Source organism: Centropristis striata, chromosome 16 (genome assembly GCF_030273125.1).
Source record: "Centropristis striata isolate RG_2023a ecotype Rhode Island chromosome 16, C.striata_1.0, whole genome shotgun sequence".
NCBI classification, from domain to species: Eukaryota; Metazoa; Chordata; class Actinopteri; order Perciformes; family Serranidae; genus Centropristis; species Centropristis striata.
Window position 1 is genome coordinate 30,223,335 of NC_081532.1, and position 19,345 is coordinate 30,242,679.

Below are 19,345 nucleotides of genomic sequence, written 5' to 3' on the forward strand. Positions count from 1 at the left end.
CTTGGGAGTTTGTGTAAGTGTGTGTGACAAAGAGCGGTGTAAAAAGACCGAGAAATTATTCTCCAGACACCCTCATCATCTCAATAGCACTATTTGAACCAAAATGAAATTTTGCCACTATGTTACGAGACACTAAAAAGTCATTTTGACAGTGCCTATCACGGTGTTATTCTCTAGCGGCAAAACATGTCTCATGGGCTTTTCCCATTGCCAGGGAGATAGGTAGGCATTATTACGTGTGTATCTATGAAGGAGGATAAATTATTGTGAAAAACAATCATTCTCAATCTTCTTCAGTTTGCAGTGTGTGTATGCGTGTAAGTGACAGCTAAGTGCAGCACAGAAAAGCATTGCATAATATATTATAGCGAGGAGAATTGTGCAAAGTCATCGCTGCTAAATCAATGCAATGCACTTAACAGATTACTAATATTGTATGAACCACAACGCTTAGTTCTGCTAAAAATATCTGCACTCTATTGAATTTCACTGTAAAAAAACTGTTAAATACTGGCAGCAGGGACGTCAGTATTTTACTGTTCTTTTGCAGTCCATACTATAATTTATTTTAATAGTATATTGCCGTTTTTTGGATAACAGTGTATGACAATAGCCATGGGCATAAGAGGAGCAGATGTGGGCCACCCAAGGGCCAGAAACAGAACAAGGGTTACAAAGTCAAACAATTCTTAAATGCTCTGAAACTCTCAAAATGGTCTTATTATAGTCTGTTGATACATGTGGTTGGGTTGCTTTTACAGAAATAACAAAAAAACAAAAAAACACCATATATTGAGATATCCAAAATTTGAAATTTGAAAAAAAGTCATACAAAAAAAAAATGTTCACAAAATGTTTTGTGAAAAAGTCATAAAAATTTTAAATGCCCTGATTCTCTCAAAATGGTCTTATTAGTCTGTTGATACATGTAGTAGGGTTGCTTTTCCATCATATTTTGAGATATCCAAAATTTCAAATTTGAAAAAAAACAAAACAAAAAACCCCCGTAAAAGTATCAGTCTGTTGAGATATGAAGTAGGGTGGCTTTTCCAGAAATAACAAAACAACACCATATATTGTTGTTAATTGACCGATTTAACTGTTAATTTACATGTGAGGGATGAATATTTTACAATTATTATAAAATACAGTCGTATACTGTAAATCCACCGTAAACACACAGCAATTTGTTACATTGTAGCCATGATACAAACAATAATTTGTCTCTTATACAGTCCAAGAGGGCTATAAAAATAATGATTTAAATCTAAATTAAAACCTTCTTGAACATCAAAATTTTGTGTCTCTCTTAAAACTAGACCAAGGTGAAGTGGAAGAGTGAACCAGGATGTTAGAAATAGGTCACTATTCAAAGTCCACAGAAAATAAGCACAATTAATAAATTATAATGATTATTTCTGTAGTAATAACTAAAAAATGAAATAATAATAAAACCATAAAATGGTAATGTATTATGGGTATTTATGAACCTTTGCAAGCACCATTAGCATTGTATGAATCCTTGTTAGTGAATGACAGAAATCTAAAGATGTTCCAATATATTGATAGAAAACCACAGTCATGTGGTCATTATTTAAACAAGTAATGCACTGCTATAAATGTGAGTTTTAAGTCTTTTATTATAAAATCAAAAGAGCCTGTACATTACGCATAGTATAATTGCCATTCTTGTACATAATATTATTCAATAAGACTTAAAATAATACTCTTATTGATACAGCTCTAAATAAATGTCATTATATAAGATTGAGCCAAATAGGCCCTGCCAATATTTATATTCACAGAATACAGTCCGCAGAGCAGGTCAGGGGAGGCCAGTCAGCTCTTGGTTTGGGTGCGTGCGAGGAACAGGACTGAGCGTGGCAAATATTTCAAGAAAGTAAATAACACTTTCCACTCTTTCAGTTAGCAAAACCCATGAATGTTCTCATTTTTCTCCTCCTGTAGTGAAGTGATGCATCTCCAGAGTGAAGTTCAAGACAATTCTTCCTGTCTTCCTGATGAGAGTCCGTGTGGACTGAACATCCCGCCACACCTCCTGGGTGGGCGATGGGGGAACATGAGCAGACAGGGCTTCATGGTTGACAGACTGGTTATCTAGCAGAGCTCAGCCATGTCACGCCAAGGGAATGGAGACCGTGCCGTTTGCTCGACTGCGGCTTCGAGTGTGGACGCTGGACTCTGTGAGCTCCTCGCCGTGATCCTCCGATTTCTTGTCCGCGATGGTGGCCAGGAAACGCAGCGTGACCGAGTCCCACTCCTCTGGCAGCAGCAGGAGCAAGAAGCCCAGGCAGATGATGCAGGTGGCTGCCAGGCGCACCACACTGAAGATCACCTCGTGTTTCAAAACATCTACGGCTACAGCAGGTGAAAGAAAGACAGGAACAAAAGAGGGAGCCGGAGAGCGGGACAGGGAAGGAGGGTGGGGGAGAAACAAAAACAAATTGAGATTAATTACATAAAGTAAGATAAACCACAGGACACTGCGGCTGTAGGGGATGAGTGTAACAAATGCGGCTTATAATCAGCACAAGCCATCCACTTTATCCTCTGCGTCTTTGCCGTCTGGAGCCCTGGGACAAGTTGCCTTAACCCACTGACCTTCATACAGTCCATCGTGGTTAAAGAAAAGAACTCGTCTGCAGGCATTTAGTGTCGCCTTAGCAACCTGATCCTCCCTCAGCGAGAGAATAGTTGCAGGGTCTGTTGAGGCACACTGATGATTGGGTTTCCAGGACGAGAGAGGCAGACTTGCTGTGTAATCTGTTTGCTACAGTGGCCCTAAATGCTGACCTCTCAACACAAAACCACAGTATGTGTGGCCATTTACTCTCATTTTCACAATTTTATTAATTGCATAAGGCAATAATAATCAGTAAAAGAAAACCTACCTGCATTGCCAGGCACACTAAGCAGTGTCCCAATGGAGATGAGAATGGGGTAGGTCAGCACCACACCAACATGGACCAAGATGTTGAACACTGTGAATGACATGAGAGAATCAATAAGTCAATGGACAGGAATTTATTTGGCAACAGTTTGCATAATCGGTTAATCAAAATGCCAATTATTTTAACCCTTGGACTGTTGGTCAGACAAAACAAGCCATTTAAACATGTAAACGGGGCTCTGCAGGGTATTGATTAGAACAGGCGCGTCCAAACTATTCCGTAAAGCACAGTGTAGCTGGAGCTTTTCATTCCAACAAACAGGATCACACCAGCTCATTTATTCAACTAATAGCTGAATCAGATGTACTCTTGATTGGTTTGAACAAGAACCTGCATCCACATGACCCTTTATGGAATAGTTTGGATTAAAGGTACCTTATGGAATTTTTAACCAATTGTATTAATATGGAGAACTGTTTCTACTAGGATATGATGTATTTTACATCCATCTGTTGGTTTGTGGCAGTAATACATAAAGAAAAACATCACCAACAAAGGAAGCGAAGAAGAACATTTCTAGTAAATAAATACTCATGGGAGCAACTACAAATCATCTTTACAAATATTTAATGAGGAAGAAAATGCATTCAACATATTTGTTTAGTTTAAGGATACACACAGTGTATGTTGGTAACAAAGTAGAGTAAAAAGAAACTCTACAAAGGACCTTTAATTAGGAGCAAATTAATAAAAACATTAACCTGACTGCTGAATCTTTAGCCCTATAATGAATTCAAAATGCTTTCATGGTTAAACTCATGACCTTCTCTCTTCACAGATGCCTATGCTCTCTCACCCAGCCACAGTCCCGCCAGTCCACACAGGTATCCCCAGGGCAGCGAGGACAGGGAGCCCCAGTGCTCCACCTTGGTGAAGTAGAGGATCAGGGGCACACAGGAGATGAAGATGAGGTTGAAGAAGCCCATGGTGGAAAGGAAGTGAGCCACTTCTCCAAGGTTGGCGCTGCCCAGGAACATCTTGAACAGCACCTGATTGGTGAGCAGACAACTTTATTTTACACCTTTACAGTCACGACACAAGTATTTAAAGTCAGTGCACAAGCAGTCACACAAATGCTTCAAACTTCAATAATTTGGCTTCACCTTGTAGAGAGCTGATGTGGAGGCAGAGCCCACAGCCAATGCCACGCCCACGAAAGAATCACCATGGAAACCGTCAGCGTAAGCCATCATGACAATACCCGTGATGGCCATTATGGCTGCCACAATCTGCAGGTAGAGATTCAGAACTGTCAGAGGCAGCAGAACTCCTCATGAGTAAGAAAAATATTATTATTGGGTTTTTTTTATACAGACCCGAACACCCATGAAACGGTCCTTGAGAACAATCCATGACAAAAGAAAGACAAAAGCCTTGTGGCAGCAGTAGAGAGCAGAGACATCAGTGGCGGTCAGTTTCTTCAAGGCCATGAGGTACAGGTAGTTGGTCAGTGTCCACAGGATTGAGAAGGGTGCTGTTCTCTTTACGAAAAGCTTGAGAGTCATCCCATCCTCCCCAAAGAGCTTACTGCACTCTCTGTTTGGAGACAAACCAAAGATGGTTAAAGGAAATGACATCAACTTGTTTTTCCTCTTGGCACAGTATCGTGTTTGTCAGGCTTTTAACCTCACTATCAAGAGGACCAAGCTTTGGGCATGGAAATGTGGTTGCTTGGTTTCCTGGTACCTTGTGAACATAAGGGTGGTGTAAAGAGCAGCAAGGCCTCTTGGGGACCACTAATGGAGCTTTTATGGTAAACCAAACACTGCATAAAAGAAGTGGATGTAGCCACCTGTAGTCAGCTTATCGGGGAAATGTTTACTAAAAATACATCCAGTGAGAAGTAGCGTCAATTTCTCATAGGATTCTATATCATGAGACTACTTTTTGTAACCAGTAGAGTTGCCCCCTGCTGGACATTAGATAAAAATGCAGGTTTAAGGATGAAATGAAAAACCAACGGTAAATTATAACGAGTGCTTCGTAATTCATATAAAGTTGATATAAAGTATCAAAAAATCTTCTACAGTGCCTGGCAGACAGGGGTTTATTTTCTTCTGTCATGTATATTAGTGGCTATTTTTGTTGTCTTAACTATTAACAGTAAAAAAATGTTTATTTGCTAAGTTGCTAATGCTAATGTCACAAGGTGGCCAAGGAATGTCTTGTTTTATATTTTCATGGAGCTACGGTTGTGAATAAATCTTGTGAACCATCAGTTAAAGAATCGACCGTCATTCAGCCAGGGCTGCTACAGCTTCACTAAATGTTTCCTGAACTTTATTTAAATTCAAAGATCATTTTGTTGGTGGCTTACCTGAATTTCTGTATGGGAGTCTGCTTCTCCCGTGTGGTAACCACAAGTCCAGAATAGTAGATGGGGAAGAAGAGGATGTTCCAGTTGCTACTGAACCAGGAGATGAAGAAGGGACAGTGGAAGGACTGGAAGGTCAGCTTCACCACCTGAGTGGTTCCCACCCAGGAGGAGGAGACACACAGCACCAGCAGCAGCCCACCCAGCACCTTCAGAGCCGTGTTGGTACATGTCTGATAGGACCGGCTCTCTTCACTGGTCTCGCTGCCTGGTGTCTCTGCATGGGACTCTGAACCATCCCCTCCTGATGGGAGACAAGAGGAGAAAAGAAGATAACAGACAGTGCATTGCAGCATGTGGGCTGTACTTCCTTTTGAAAAGCTGATGAGAACAGAAAGCCTCAACTAGGAATTGATTTTACTTAAATCTTACTAACCTACCTGTCTAATAATAAGATCTCATTGTTTTTTGTAGCCTTGCCAACAGCATGGCTCTGAGGATGGCAATGCTGGTCAGTCAACCACTTTGGTCCAGATTTAAATTTCTCAACAACTACGACATGGATTCGCATGCCATTTTGTGCGAATATTCAGGAATCCTGTGGGGTCCACAAGGTTGACATTTTTGTCTTTTATTTATACTTCTTGACAACCATTTGATGGATTGCCATGGAGTTTGGTACAAATATCCATGGTGTTAAGAGGATGAAGCCCAATCAATCTGGGGATAACCTGACTTTTCCTGTAATGCCACCATGAGGTTTACATTTGCAGTTTAGAGTGAAATATCTCAGTATGTGAACATCTGACTAACTTAACAGTGGTGAAAAAAGTATTCAGTTGTCTGTTACTTAAGTAAAAGTATTACTACCACACTTCACTACAAGTAAAAGTCCTTCATTCAAAACTTACTTAAGTAAAAGTACAAAAGTATCAGCATCAAAATGTCACTTATAGTATCAAAAGTAAAAGTACACCTTATGCAGAATGGACCCACTCAGATTGTTTTATATATTCTAAATATATTATTACATTATTTTTTATTTATTCTTTTCTGTAAGCAGTGTCCTAATTTTGTAAAAACATGGCTCATTTAATTACTTAATATACTGTTATAAGATTTAATTTAAAAAAGACGAATCACTTTAAATGTATCATGTGTTTTATGTTAAATCTCGACCTGTAAAGTAAATAAAGATGTCAGATCAATTTAGTGGAGTAAAAAGTACAATATTTGCCTGAAAATGTAGTGGAGTCGAAGTATAAAGTTACATAAAATGGAAATACTCAAGTAAGGTAAAAGTACCTCCAAATTGTACTTAAGTAAGGTACTTGAGTAAATGTACTTAGTTACTTTCAACCACTTCTGACTAATTCCCACCTTTTCATCTAGTGCCATCATCTGGTCAAAATTTCAAATAGTCCAATACTTATATTTTTGGTCAATGACCAAATACCTGAAAAATGAATGATATCAGCCTGAGCTGGACTTGTGTTTTGCGCTAATTAGCAAATGTTACCATGTTATCGTAATGGTGTGCTTGGTAAACAAAAAGCATGCTGAACATCAACATTTTAAATGGACGTAGGCCACAAAGGATTTGCAGTTCAATGCATTCGGTTATGTTACATCTTTCATAGTGTCCCAGCTTTTCTGGAATCGGGGTTGTGCAGGATGTAGCGTGTCTCCCTGGCTGGGGTCCAGCACATAAGCATTTATTGATCGACTACCCTGTGATCACTATCGCAGTTTGCATTTCTTGCTGTAAAGGCGCTGATGCATAAGTCAAGGCTTTGTTAGAAATGTGTCGGGTTAGCAGTGTGGCTGGGCATGTCATAAATAGCTTTGTCGCCTCATGATGCAGCACGTACTGTACACCCATTGTAGTCAGGTGTGCACAGAAACCTGATGCCCAGAAAGCAAGAGTAAACCTAACCACATGACATTCCACAAGAAAGTCATGTCAACCTTGGCAGTCAGTGTTTGGACTGTTGGTACATTACAGCTAGGAAAACGATGCCTTAAGATACACTGGAACATGGAAATGAGACTGGGAAAGAGTTACACTATTACCAGAAAATTATACAATTTTACATAAATATAGACAGCTAGAGGGGACTAATCTCTATTCCTATTTCTAATCTCATGCCAGTGACGCAAGCTTGATCTGGCCCTGGCCCATAATGGACTGCGGGACTGACTGACTGGCTTCTGGACCTTAACTGTGCTGTATAATATGTGAAGTGCTGCGTGTGTGCGCATTTCCGGAGAGAGCTCAGATCCGTTCTTTAACTTTCGACAGTGTGATCAATTTACACTGGGGCAGGAAAAAAAGATGACATGCGCTGGATGTTTGCTGCTTGTGCTCCCTTTGCTCACTCAGCACGTGAAGCTCTGCCATTTCCACCATACAGACACTAGAGCCCTGCAAGCACCGGAACTAGTACCCGTAGTATCTCCCCTGTAGCATTAGTGCATCTCATAGTCTTTTGCAGTGGTGGAATGTAACTGTAAAAGTACATTTACTTAGTACCATACTTTAGTACAATTTTGAGATATGTGTACTTTACTTGAGTATTTCAATTTTATGTAACTTTATACTTCAACGTCACCACATTTTGAGGCAAATATTGGACTTTTTACTTCACTACATTTAGCTTTAGTAACTTTTCAGGTCAAGATTAAACATAAAAAAACATGATCAATTTAAAGTGATTAGACTCTTTAAAAAAACAGTATATTAGGTAGTTAAAATGAGCCCTTAAAAATACATAAATGAATCAATTCAAATAATCTAAAAATAGATATTTAGAATATATATAACAATCTCAGTGGGTACATTCTGCATAACAAGTACAGGTCATTTATGTGTAACTGCAGTGAGACATTAGCAGGAAATTACGCGATGGGAGTACAAGTAGTGTCACTGATAGAGGTGGGGGGAAAAATCGGTACAGTGTAGTATTGTGATATTTTGCGTGTCAATATTATATCGACTCATGGCCACCAAGTATTGATATTTTAGTATATTTAGTGTCAGTATTTTTGCCGTTTTTGAGCCCATAGCAACCACACTTTTAAGAACATACTAGAGATATATGAAACTAGAAGATCTAAGGAATCTATAGGCACCATGTGTATCAGGAGCTACTTGCTAACGACACTGGAACCAGGTATGTGACTCCATCTCTTTGAGAAAAGTTTTCATAAAATGCTGCAGTTGTTGTCGTCCATACATGTTTGATATCAGTTCAGTTCAGTTTGACTGAATACTTTGTTGGTCAGTCTGTGGGTTTGACTCTCATTGTGGAGAAATAAAAAGACAGAAGTGAGATGAATAGACTGAGAATTTTCTCTGATTGGACAAAACAATTCTTGATTGAATTTCATTTTGTGGACACAAAATGCAGTTAAACAGTTAAATCGCAATATATTGTATTGCAATACTCACCATATTGCAAAATGCTTAAAATCGAAATAATCGTTATTATAATGCTGATTCCCACCTCTAGTCACTGACAGGTCTAATGAAAGTGGATTGTCACACATGAAAATAAATATTTCTGCCATATATAGGGAAACACAATGTGTGGAGCACAACCTCTTTGAACAAGTAACCAATAATAAGAGTATTGGCAGAGTTGTGTTTGTCTGTGTAAAGCATTTAGAGAGTTGAGATGCCACTTTGTATCATCTGACGTCTCTGTGTCCATCCTGAAACGGAGCCACTGCTTTCATTCAGAAAAGAACTGTACAGTCTTGCCAAACTTACTTAATAAGCTTAATGAATGCAGGAGATCATTGCTGGCACCCAGTAAGAGCATTAAAGATAAGTCATGGCTGTAACTGTTATACCCGAGAAAGAACGGTGAATATAAAGTCACAGATTAGAGTCAGTGGAGCGGTGAAAGAAATAGACAGATCCTTTACTTAAGACAAAGAGCTAACACCACAATATAAAAATGCCCCATTGCAATTAAAAGTCATGCATCCTACATCCTAATTAAGTATTATAACTTTTTCAACAGTAAATTGGCCCCTGTGGGTGATGTTATAATATTTTACATTATTAGACTTTTAATACCAGCGTATGAATACATAATAGGCATTTAACTGTTTTAACCAGTCAGATAAACACTGTTAAAGTGTGCTTAAGTCCTCCAATTAATTTTAGCACATGGGCCGTGTGTCCATCTAACACGACACAGCGTTTCCTAAACTAGCGACCCTACCGGTGGCAGAAAATCAACACGCCCTGATGATCTGCCTAAATGATCACAGTAGTTGAAACAAACGTTGTGAAATTGTCACAGTTTTGTGAAGTGTAGGATACAAAACTGCTTGGTTAGGTTTAGGAATAGATGGTTTGGGCTGACATCAGTGGTGGACAGTAAATAAGTACATTTACTCAAGTACTGCACTTAAGTACAATTTTGAGGTACTTGTACTTTACTTGAGTATTTCCATTTTATGTAACTTTATACGTCTACTCCACTACATTTTCAGGTAAATATTGTACTTTTTACTCCACTACATTTAGCTGCCAGCTTAAGTTACTTTATCAATTTAAAGTGACTAGACATTTTAATTAAATTAAACCACATAACAGTATATTAAGTGGTTAAAATGAGCCCTGGCTTAAGGAAATAAACCACTGCTTACATAATTGCATCAATAATAATAATCTGATAATATATTTTACAACTGTGTGGGGTCGTTCTGCATAAGAAGTACTTTTACTTTTGATACTTTAAGTACATTTTGATGCTGATACTTTTGTACTTTTACTTTAGCAAGTTTTGAATGCAGGACGTTTACTTGTAGTGGAGTAATTTCACCGTGTAGTATTAGTTCTTTTAGTTAGTTAATTAGTTAACCTAATTTAAGTAGCCTACATAATTTATCTTACATAGGTAAGTTAAAATAACACTGACTTTTGGTTTAGCAGAGGACACAAACAGAAGTCTCTTCGGTCAAAGTTTTTCCTCATCAATCATATCTTTATTTGATCCTTCCTCTGAATGCTGAGTTGCTTTTTTATCTGGAGGATCCACTATAGAATCCTTTTCAACATAGTTTCCTCCATACTCCTAGCTTCTTGCCCCCTTATACTCTGGCTGGTTGATGTAAAATGCATCACTTCTGGTACAGCAAAGTCAGCACACAGCAGACACCTCAACTCTGGTATACTGATAAAAACTGAGAGTTTTCCCCCAACGGCAATAGGCTTAATCAGAATTGTGGGAACTTGTTTGGCAAGAGTTTGAATGTAGTTAATATTTATTTATATGTGAACGTTCTGAACTCCAACTTTTACTATTTCATATTCACTTACATTTACATTTAGTCATTTAGCAGACGCTTTTGTCCAAAGCGACTTACAAAAAGAATAAAAGCAAACAATCAAGGTATAGTGCAATAAGAGCTATTAGTGCATCAATAAGTGCTAGGGACAATTCTTTAAGGAGTAGAGTTATCATGTGGTGCTAGGAGAGAAGGTACTCTCTGAAGAGCTGGGTCTTCAGGAGTTTTTAAAGGTAGAGAGGGACGCCCCTGCTCTGGTAGGAACTGGTAGTGTGTTCCACCAACGGGGAACAAGAAATGCAAAGAGTCTGGATTGCCTTGGACCAAAGGGGGGCAGAGCCAGGCGCCGTTCATTGGAAGAGCGAAACGGTCGTAAGTAGCATATGTCTGAATCAGGGCGTTCAGGTAGCTGGGTGCAGTACCGGAGACAACTTTGTAGGCGAGCATTAGAGATTTGAATTTGATGCGGCTGCAACAGGTAGCCAGTGGAGCTCAATGAGCAGCAGTGTGACATGTGACCTTTTTGGCTGGTTGTAGACCAGGAGCACCGCCACGTTCTGGATCATCTGAAGCGGTTTTATTGTGCAGGCTGGCAGGCTTGTCAGGAGGGCGTTACAGTAGTCAAGTTTTGAGTTTTGTTTCACTCAGGCAGTTAAGGCCAGTTTTGTTCCCAACCGAGGGGTCAAGCTGCCTACAAGAGGCTACAAGTCAAATTCAAGGGGTCAACAGAAGAATAATGTGGGTGGAGAAAGGGGAAAAAAGGCTTCTCCTACACAAGTTTATGTTCATATTTTGGAGTTTTCTCTAAAATTAGCATTTTTGTGAAATGTGGTATCATTCTACCTCTATGGGTCTCAAAAATGTATAAAAGAAATATATATGAGATGTTTGTAAAGGAAATTTGTAATTTAAAATCTCAACAGTTTTTTTTGTGTGTCAGATAAATGGAGTGGAGTAAAAAGTACAATATGAAATGTAATTGAGTAGAAGTATAAAGCAGCATAAAATGGAGTTAATGAAGTAAGTACCATAAAACTGTACATAATTAGAAACCTTCAGTAAATGTAATTAGTTACTGCGCCAGTGCAGCTCTGCCTTGAGTCCGTCTATACTGCAGAACTAAAACTTCCCACTCACAGAATCACGTTTGAAGCAAAAGACCAAAAAAAAAAACTTCAAACTATAACTCACAATGAAAACCTTTAGGTTCCAAAAAGTGTAAAACTAATGACTCCCACTGACTGACCTCAGAAAACTTGCACATAAAATGGTTCACCTCACAGAAAATCCCAGCTGGGAGCAGATCTGCAGTATGTAGTGAAAGCAAAATGTTCAACACTGATTTTCTTTTCTGCGGGATCATCGAGGGATTTGGTCTAATTACATTCTGTCACAGCAAGGATTCTTAATCAACCTAATGAGCCTGGTGGTTGCTAGCTGGAAAACAGATCTGATGTTTCTGGGAGAGAGAGAGAAGCAGCTCTTTTATTCCCTTTTTTCTTTATGCCTACATCTCCTCATCCACGAGCAAGATGGTTCTTGTTTCATAGCGCCGACAAAACCTAAAGCTTTTAGTGTTGGATGCAGGCTCTTTTGTCCTGAGGTAAAAGCCACTACAGGCTGATCTGATGCCAACATGCAGTAATATTATAACTCTACTATTCCCTTGTCTCATAAAAGCAGCCCTGGCGGCCAAAATTGTATTCTCATAACAGCAATTATTGCTGACTAATTTTGCTGCTAAAAAGTTGCAAGCAAAACAATAATGCCGGACGAACACCGACTGTCAGCACTGTGTTGCAGTAAAATACTTCACTCCAGTGAAAAACATGCAATTTGCGTCAGCTCAGAGTAAGTGTTTGGCTTTGACTAGTAGTCTTGAAGTACTTAGACTTATTAATTGACCACCAGCTGCCAGAAATAAATTGGTGCATAATTATGAGCTCAGGGATATTTCTTTCATATAAAAGCAGCTGACTGAAAGGTTTCTATAGTTAAAAAATCACATAAAGTATGAATAAATGCCTTAATGTTTAAATATAGACTCTCCCAAACATATAAAGCTATATGTAAACTACAATGTTAAGTAATATTATATTTAACTCTTGAGAATTTGAAAAAATTCCTATACTCATGCATGGACGAGCAATAGTGGAAGAGCTCAGTATGGCTTGGAAAATTTGAAAGCGTTGCCCGCGTCATGCCATTTCATTACAGAAATCACAGTGCTGCATAGGATCACTCACTACTGGCACCCATTAACAGAGCTGATCCACTCTGTGTGACGCAGTATGCTGCTCGAACCTCACATTTCAATCCATTCTGTGTTTTATCCCCGCCACTGACACTGCACACCAAGTGACATTGATGGATGGAGCCCTGCTGAATCCACGTCTGCAGCGTTACTCGAGGCTGACTACAGGTCAAACAGCACAGAGTCTTTACCCAAGTTAAGTCTGACGATGTGTTATGATGATACTTACCAAAAGGCAAAAAAAATAAAAGGTGGAGGGATTTAGGTGAAGTTCAAGGGTTTTAGTGATGCTGAAGAGTGGGGAGCAGAAAAGCTCAGGACAGGTGAGCACAATGAGCAGATGTGAAAGCAGCTGACTTGGGGCCCGTTTGGTTTTATTTTACATCAGTGCTGGGCGGCCAAAAACATATGCTGCTGCTGCTACAACTACACTTCCTGTCAACACATTTAGCCTCTCAACGCTGCCAGCAGGAAGCTTAAATGATACTGCTTCTTATTTAACACCATCCACAGATCAAAAGGTGGAAAAATAGTTTAATTCCGTAGCCTGGTGTTTAGATTTTAATGTCTGATATGATGTGTTAAAAGTGAAGCACAGCACTGACTCAAGTAGAACACATGCACATCACACTATCTGTATTTCATATATACTCTCTATATTAGACACTTCAGTGCATATGATGTCTTTAGGGAAATAATACATTGTCAACTGTAAAAATAAAAAAAACTCCATAGTTTTCAGCAGACTATGCTGCTAATAACCACGGCAACACACACACACACACACATAATATATATATATATATATATATATATGAAGTATATATGGGCGTCTTTGGTTCTTTCAGTTTACCTTCAGAGATGGGGCAGGTCAGGACCTGAGTGCTGTACGAGCTGAGAGGAGCCACTCGGGCTGAGTGCTTCTTCATCCTCCACTGGGGGCACAACACACTGTCCTTCCCTGGGAAGTGTGAGTATGTGCGTGTGTGCGTGTGTGTTTAAATGTGGCCGGGCTGCTGCTGCTGCACGCTCAGCAGCTCCTCCTGCTCACTCCGTGCATCCTCAGACTCCTGACTCCTCCGCTTCTTCTTCTTCTTCCTCTTCACGCTGTTGATTGCCCCCCTCCTGCCGGATCTCTGTCAAACTCTTCTGTCTTCTTCCCAGCACTCCAGTCCTGACTCTCCGTTCCTCTCCAGCCCAGCGCTCTCACTTTTAGTGGTGCTCTCTCTGTCTCTGTCTCTCTCTGTCTGTCTGGATGGTGACACAGCTCAGTGGAGATAGCTCAGTGGAAGTGCGGTGAAGTGGAGACTCTACTGTTGCACTGTCATGCCGTGATCCAGCACTGCCACTGTCTCCAAGGGAGACTGAGCTTCAAGTGTGTGTGGCATGGCGCAATCACTCCCCTCATCTCTTTCTATCCTCCCCCTCCTCTTTTCTCTCTGTCTCTCTCTCTCTTTTCCCCTCCTCTTCTTTTGCTCCACAAATCAGCAGCTTTGTTTGGAGGGTAACCAAGCAGCCCTGGCTAATTATGCTGCGTTAGCTGCTGCTTCCCCTCCTTCTCTCCTTCCTCCTCGTCCTCCTCTTCCTCCTCCTCCCCTCCCCTCACCTATCTACCTGACCAGGCTTTTCTCACCCCTTCCCTCCCTGTCCCTCTCTAGATACTCTTGTCCCCCGTCTCTCAATGACTCTCTCTCTTCTTGGCACATCTCCTGCTCTTCACTACTCCTTGAGAGTCAGATTAAAAGAAGAGCGCTCTCCTTTTTATTTCACCACTGCAACATGCAGCCATTTATCTATGGAAAAGACAGCTATCACAGAGACATGACACACAAATTATGAATCTCTCCTCCTCTGACATGTTCCTAATGCTAAGCCTCTGCCCACATGCCACTCACATACTTTTACACATCACTATTATGACATCATGTTTCCATCTTCCAAATACGGCATAAAGGAAATACATTTATCTTGTGTTTGTACTTTTGCTGCTTTAAATCAAGATAGATCCTATTGATCCGAATCACTCTGGTATGTTGCAGACATTATGATTGCCACTCATGGTAACTGCAAATAATCAAAGCAATGTCTGTCTTTGCTTTTCCATGGAAGCCTTTAGAGGCAAGTGAGAAAAACTTATAGTGGTGATCAATTTTCTAAGTCTGGTCTAAACTGTTTTCTTTCAGTGGTGGAACGTAGTTGAGTACATTTACTGAAGTACTGTATGTGTACTTTACTTGAGTATTTCCATTTTATGTGACTTTATGCTTCTACTCTGCTACATTTTGAGGAAAATATCATAATTTTTACCCCAGCATATTTAGCTGACAGCTTTAGTTACTTTTCAGGTCAAGTTTTATCATAAAAACATAATCAATTTAAAGTAATTAAGCATTTTTATTAATTAAATCTCATAACAGTATATCAAGTAATTAGAATTACCTATAACTTAACAACAGTAAAACACTGCTTACATAAATGCATCAATAAAAATAACCCAATAATATTATTGGAATATATAACAAGTACTTTTTGATGCTGATACTTTTGTACTTTTACTTCAGTAAGTTTTGAATGCAGGACTTTTACTTTCTGCAGTGTGGTATTAGTACTTTTACTTAAGTAAGGGATCTGAATACTTCTTCCACCACTCTGTTTATGACTTAAGAACCGGTGAAAATGTAAAAATTCCACTAAGCTTGATTAACGATGAATTGTAGTTAGACCTAGAAGCTTCTGCATTACCCACAACAATAAAGCACTGCTCACTATGTCCATGGATGGGTTACTGACTGGGGCACCAAAGTGTCAGGGCCCCCCTGGTCTTCACCTACAAAATGTCATTTAAAAGGGAGAAGTACCAACCAAGAAGAGACTCAAAATGATCACAAAAAGACACAAAACAACTAAAGAGAGATGCAAAACAGCTGCAAAGAGACACAATATGACTAAAAACGGACAAAGCAACTACAAAGAGATGTAAAACAACTACAAAAAGAGGCTAAATAACTATAAAGTCTTTCACGTAGACCTTTTGTATGTCTGTGCCCTGTGGCCCATTGCCACACAATCCACCCATGTCTGCAGTATGTCAATAACTCAACACTTTGAAATGTGATGTTGCTCGTACAGAGTGAGTGGAGCTCACAGTGGTACAGGTAGGCCCCGCAGTGTTAATTATTTCCCCTTGACTAGACGACAAATCATTTCTCCAGTATGTGACAATAGCAAATGATTACACAGCTAGATCTAGAGGAAAATACTCCGCTTTGTGAGGGAGCTCTTAAAGAATCTGAGCAGTAACGAGGACTCTGCTGGGAGAACTAATCCCCTCTTAATAAACACACATATAAATCTTAGCTAAATCAACAATACCAGTATAATAGTGCGTCATGTTGTGGAGCAGGCTGTAGCAGCAAACAATGTTGGCATCAGCAAAATAACAGATAAGTGGCACACACACTGTACAGCTTTCTCATTTTAGGATAATTATATTGTACATGTTTGGTTTTTACAGTGTGTTCATCATATTTTTCTATTTTCTATTTATGTTCTTGGCTGTTATTCTCTTATTTTGCTTTCCTCTCAATAGGTTTATTATATCCACCAACCACAGAGGCAAATTCCTTGTAAGTAAAAACCTTCTTAGCAACAGTGGTGGAAAAAGTATTCAGATCCCTTACTACTAGTAAAAGTACTAATTAATCACTGTGAAATTACTCCACTCAAATTATTATATATATTCTAAATATATATTACTGTATTATTATTGATGTGTTTATGTTATTTTTTTTCAAGATAGGGATCATTTTAACTGCTTAATATACTGCTATGAGGTTTAATTAAAAAAATGTCTAATCACTTTAAATGTATCATGTTTTTTATGTTGAATCTCAACCTGTAAAGTAAGTAAAGCTGTCAGCTAAATGTAGTGGAGTAAAAAGTACAAAATTTGCCTCAAAATGTAGTGGAGTAGAAGTGTAAAGTTACATAAAATGTAAATACTCATAGTGCCTCAAAATTGTACTTAAGTACAGTACTTGAGTAAATGTACTTAATTACATTCCACCACTTAATAGCAATAATCATGCTTTTTAATCGTGATATGAATTGAACTTTACTAGCTGTGATAGTGAAGCATGAAGGAACCAGCTGGTGCAACTTCAGTGCTCTGTCTGAACAAATGCAATGAATCATCACTCCATCATACTTACTGTCAGCACTTCTGACTTCACTCTTACTTAAGTAAAATTGTCTGTGCATTACTGTTTTTACATTAAATATTTACACTTTGATGTCTACTTTAATATAATATTACAATACTTTTTTCCATTACTGTTGCAGAATCAAGGGAAACTCTTATCAGCAGAAGGTGTGGACCTGAAGAGGGTCAGTCTGGGCCATTTTAATCCCCCTGGAGACTGTGATCAGGAGTTTCCATCTCAAGGAAAGCCCTCCGGCCATCCTATCTCCAGCTGTGGTTTATCTGCCTGAAGAATTAATGGAGCTAGATATTGTTTGGGCCTATACATCAACGACATATCGGTGTCTCGGGTATGCGGTCAGACACACGAGGCCTTGCAGCCTGTAAAGTGATCTTAATATAACCTATGCTATGCTATGCTTACCCTCCCACCAGTAAAATCAATACTAGCCAAGCCAGGAAGAGCAGCACTATGACCGGAGATAGATCAAGCACTTAAATAAACATCCAATACGGTAAATGTATTGTTTATGTTGGTTTGTTAAGAATATTAAATGAGTGCTATTTTGTTTACAGGATTTCTGTCATTTTATCAGTATCACCCTGAGCCCCTCCCTCCCTGTTTCTGTCTCTTTCTCTCCACTGCTCATCAGACAAATCTCTGGCTCGTCTATAGAGAGCATTGCAGATCAGAGCACTTCTCTGTGCATTCCTCAGGCTGGGAGAGACAGCACAGTTATTGTTTGGCTGTTTGTTACAATACAAATAAATGAATGCAGGATTCAATATTGAGGAGAGGCTTTGAGAAAAGCAACACTCTGTTGTCATTCTGCAGAAAAAGCACACTTATTTCCCATGGTCAGTCTTTGTGAATGTATTAAATGATGTCGTGAGAATGAGGTTTGATTGGAAATGTTGGCTGAAATGAATGTCATGGTCAGGTGTAAGCAGGGGATGAGCTGGGGGGTGGGGGGATGGATCCCCTGAGAGAAGGAGGGTTAAACTTAAAAATAGCCCTGCTGATGAGTGGAGCCAACAGCTAGACAGGGAGGGGACAGAAAAACGTCCCAGTCAGCAGAGTCCGGGATGCTAATCGCTATCAGATTAAGAGAAATACCTGGAGCATGTGCCCTGCAGGAGGCCACAGCTCAATTTCAAATATTAGACTCAAAGTGATTGTTCTTTTGTCTGTTGTGTACAATGATTTTTGTGTGTGTTGGGGAGTAGTGAACTGCACGTAATTAGGCTAGTAGTTTCACTAAATTTTGCAGCAGCTTGCTGGCACTACATTTATATTTGCATAATGATTCAAGTAGCGTAACTGTCTCTGAAACTGTTTTATTTAGTTTTATTGTATATGTCTCACACATAAATGAATAATCTTTTAAGTTAAAAAGGTGATTAAAAAATGCAATAGATAAGGTTTTAAAAAGGTTGTTAATATGTCTAAATGGTTCTAGTCAGTGGTGGAATGTAACTAAGTAAATTAATCAAGTACTGTACTTAAGTACAATTTTGAGGTACTTGTACTTTACTTGAGTATTTCTTTTTTATGATACTTTATACTTCTGCTCCACTATATTCTGAAGCAAATATTGTACTTTTTACTCCACTACATTTAGCTGACAACTTTAGTTACTTTTCAGGTTTAACATAAAACCATGATAAATTTAAAGTGATTACACATTTTTTTAAATGAAACCTCAAAACAGTATATTAAGTAGATAATCAGCCCTACCATGAGAAATAAAAAGCTGCTTACATAAATGCATCAAAGCAAATAATCCAATAATAAATTTAGAATATATATCTCAGTGGGTCCATTCTGCATAACGAGTACTTTTACTTTTGAGACTTTAAGTACATTTTGATGCTGATACTTTTGTACTTTTACTTCAGTAAATTTAGAATGCAGGACTTTTACTTGTAGTGGAGTAATTTCACTGTGTGGTATTAGTACTTTTACTCAAGTAAAGAATCTGAATAAATCTTCCACCACTGGTCCTAGTTGAGGGCATTGTGGTAAATGTGAGGTCATTTGCTTTATGGCTCAGAACAACGTTGCTGCTGGTGAAGAACAGATGAGTCCAGATCAGCAACTTGATACATGTGATCCAAGTGGTGCACCCTGTAATTTGTAATTATATGTTTCATATACACATACATATATAATGTTGTTAATGTACCCTACTACTACATTGGTGATGTATTTGAAGTTATTTTGAGCATATTTCTGTTGTGCTAATGTGCCTCAGAGCTCTTAATGGACACTACCATGAGAGTCTTACAGTAAAAGGGAG

At 39.0% G+C, this 19,345-nt stretch overlaps 1 protein-coding gene across 1 annotated transcript in view; it reads right to left on the bottom strand.

Annotated features, from left to right (window-relative positions):
- Positions 1 to 1,038: 1,038 nt before the first annotated feature.
- The window catches only part of slc35f4 (solute carrier family 35 member F4), a 29,059-nt gene continuing 10,752 nt past the window's right edge, over positions 1,039 to 19,345 (bottom strand). Inside the window, exons 2-7 of the mRNA XM_059353422.1 lie at positions 5,290 to 5,590; positions 4,289 to 4,508; positions 4,076 to 4,201; positions 3,769 to 3,961; positions 2,913 to 3,002; positions 1,039 to 2,379 (exon numbers count right to left, since the gene is read on the bottom strand). Coding sequence (XP_059209405.1) covers positions 2,138 to 2,379; positions 2,913 to 3,002; positions 3,769 to 3,961; positions 4,076 to 4,201; positions 4,289 to 4,508; positions 5,290 to 5,590 — 1,172 coding nt within the window. The 3' untranslated portion in view covers positions 1,039 to 2,137. The remainder of the gene's footprint in view (positions 2,380 to 2,912; positions 3,003 to 3,768; positions 3,962 to 4,075; positions 4,202 to 4,288; positions 4,509 to 5,289; positions 5,591 to 19,345) is intronic.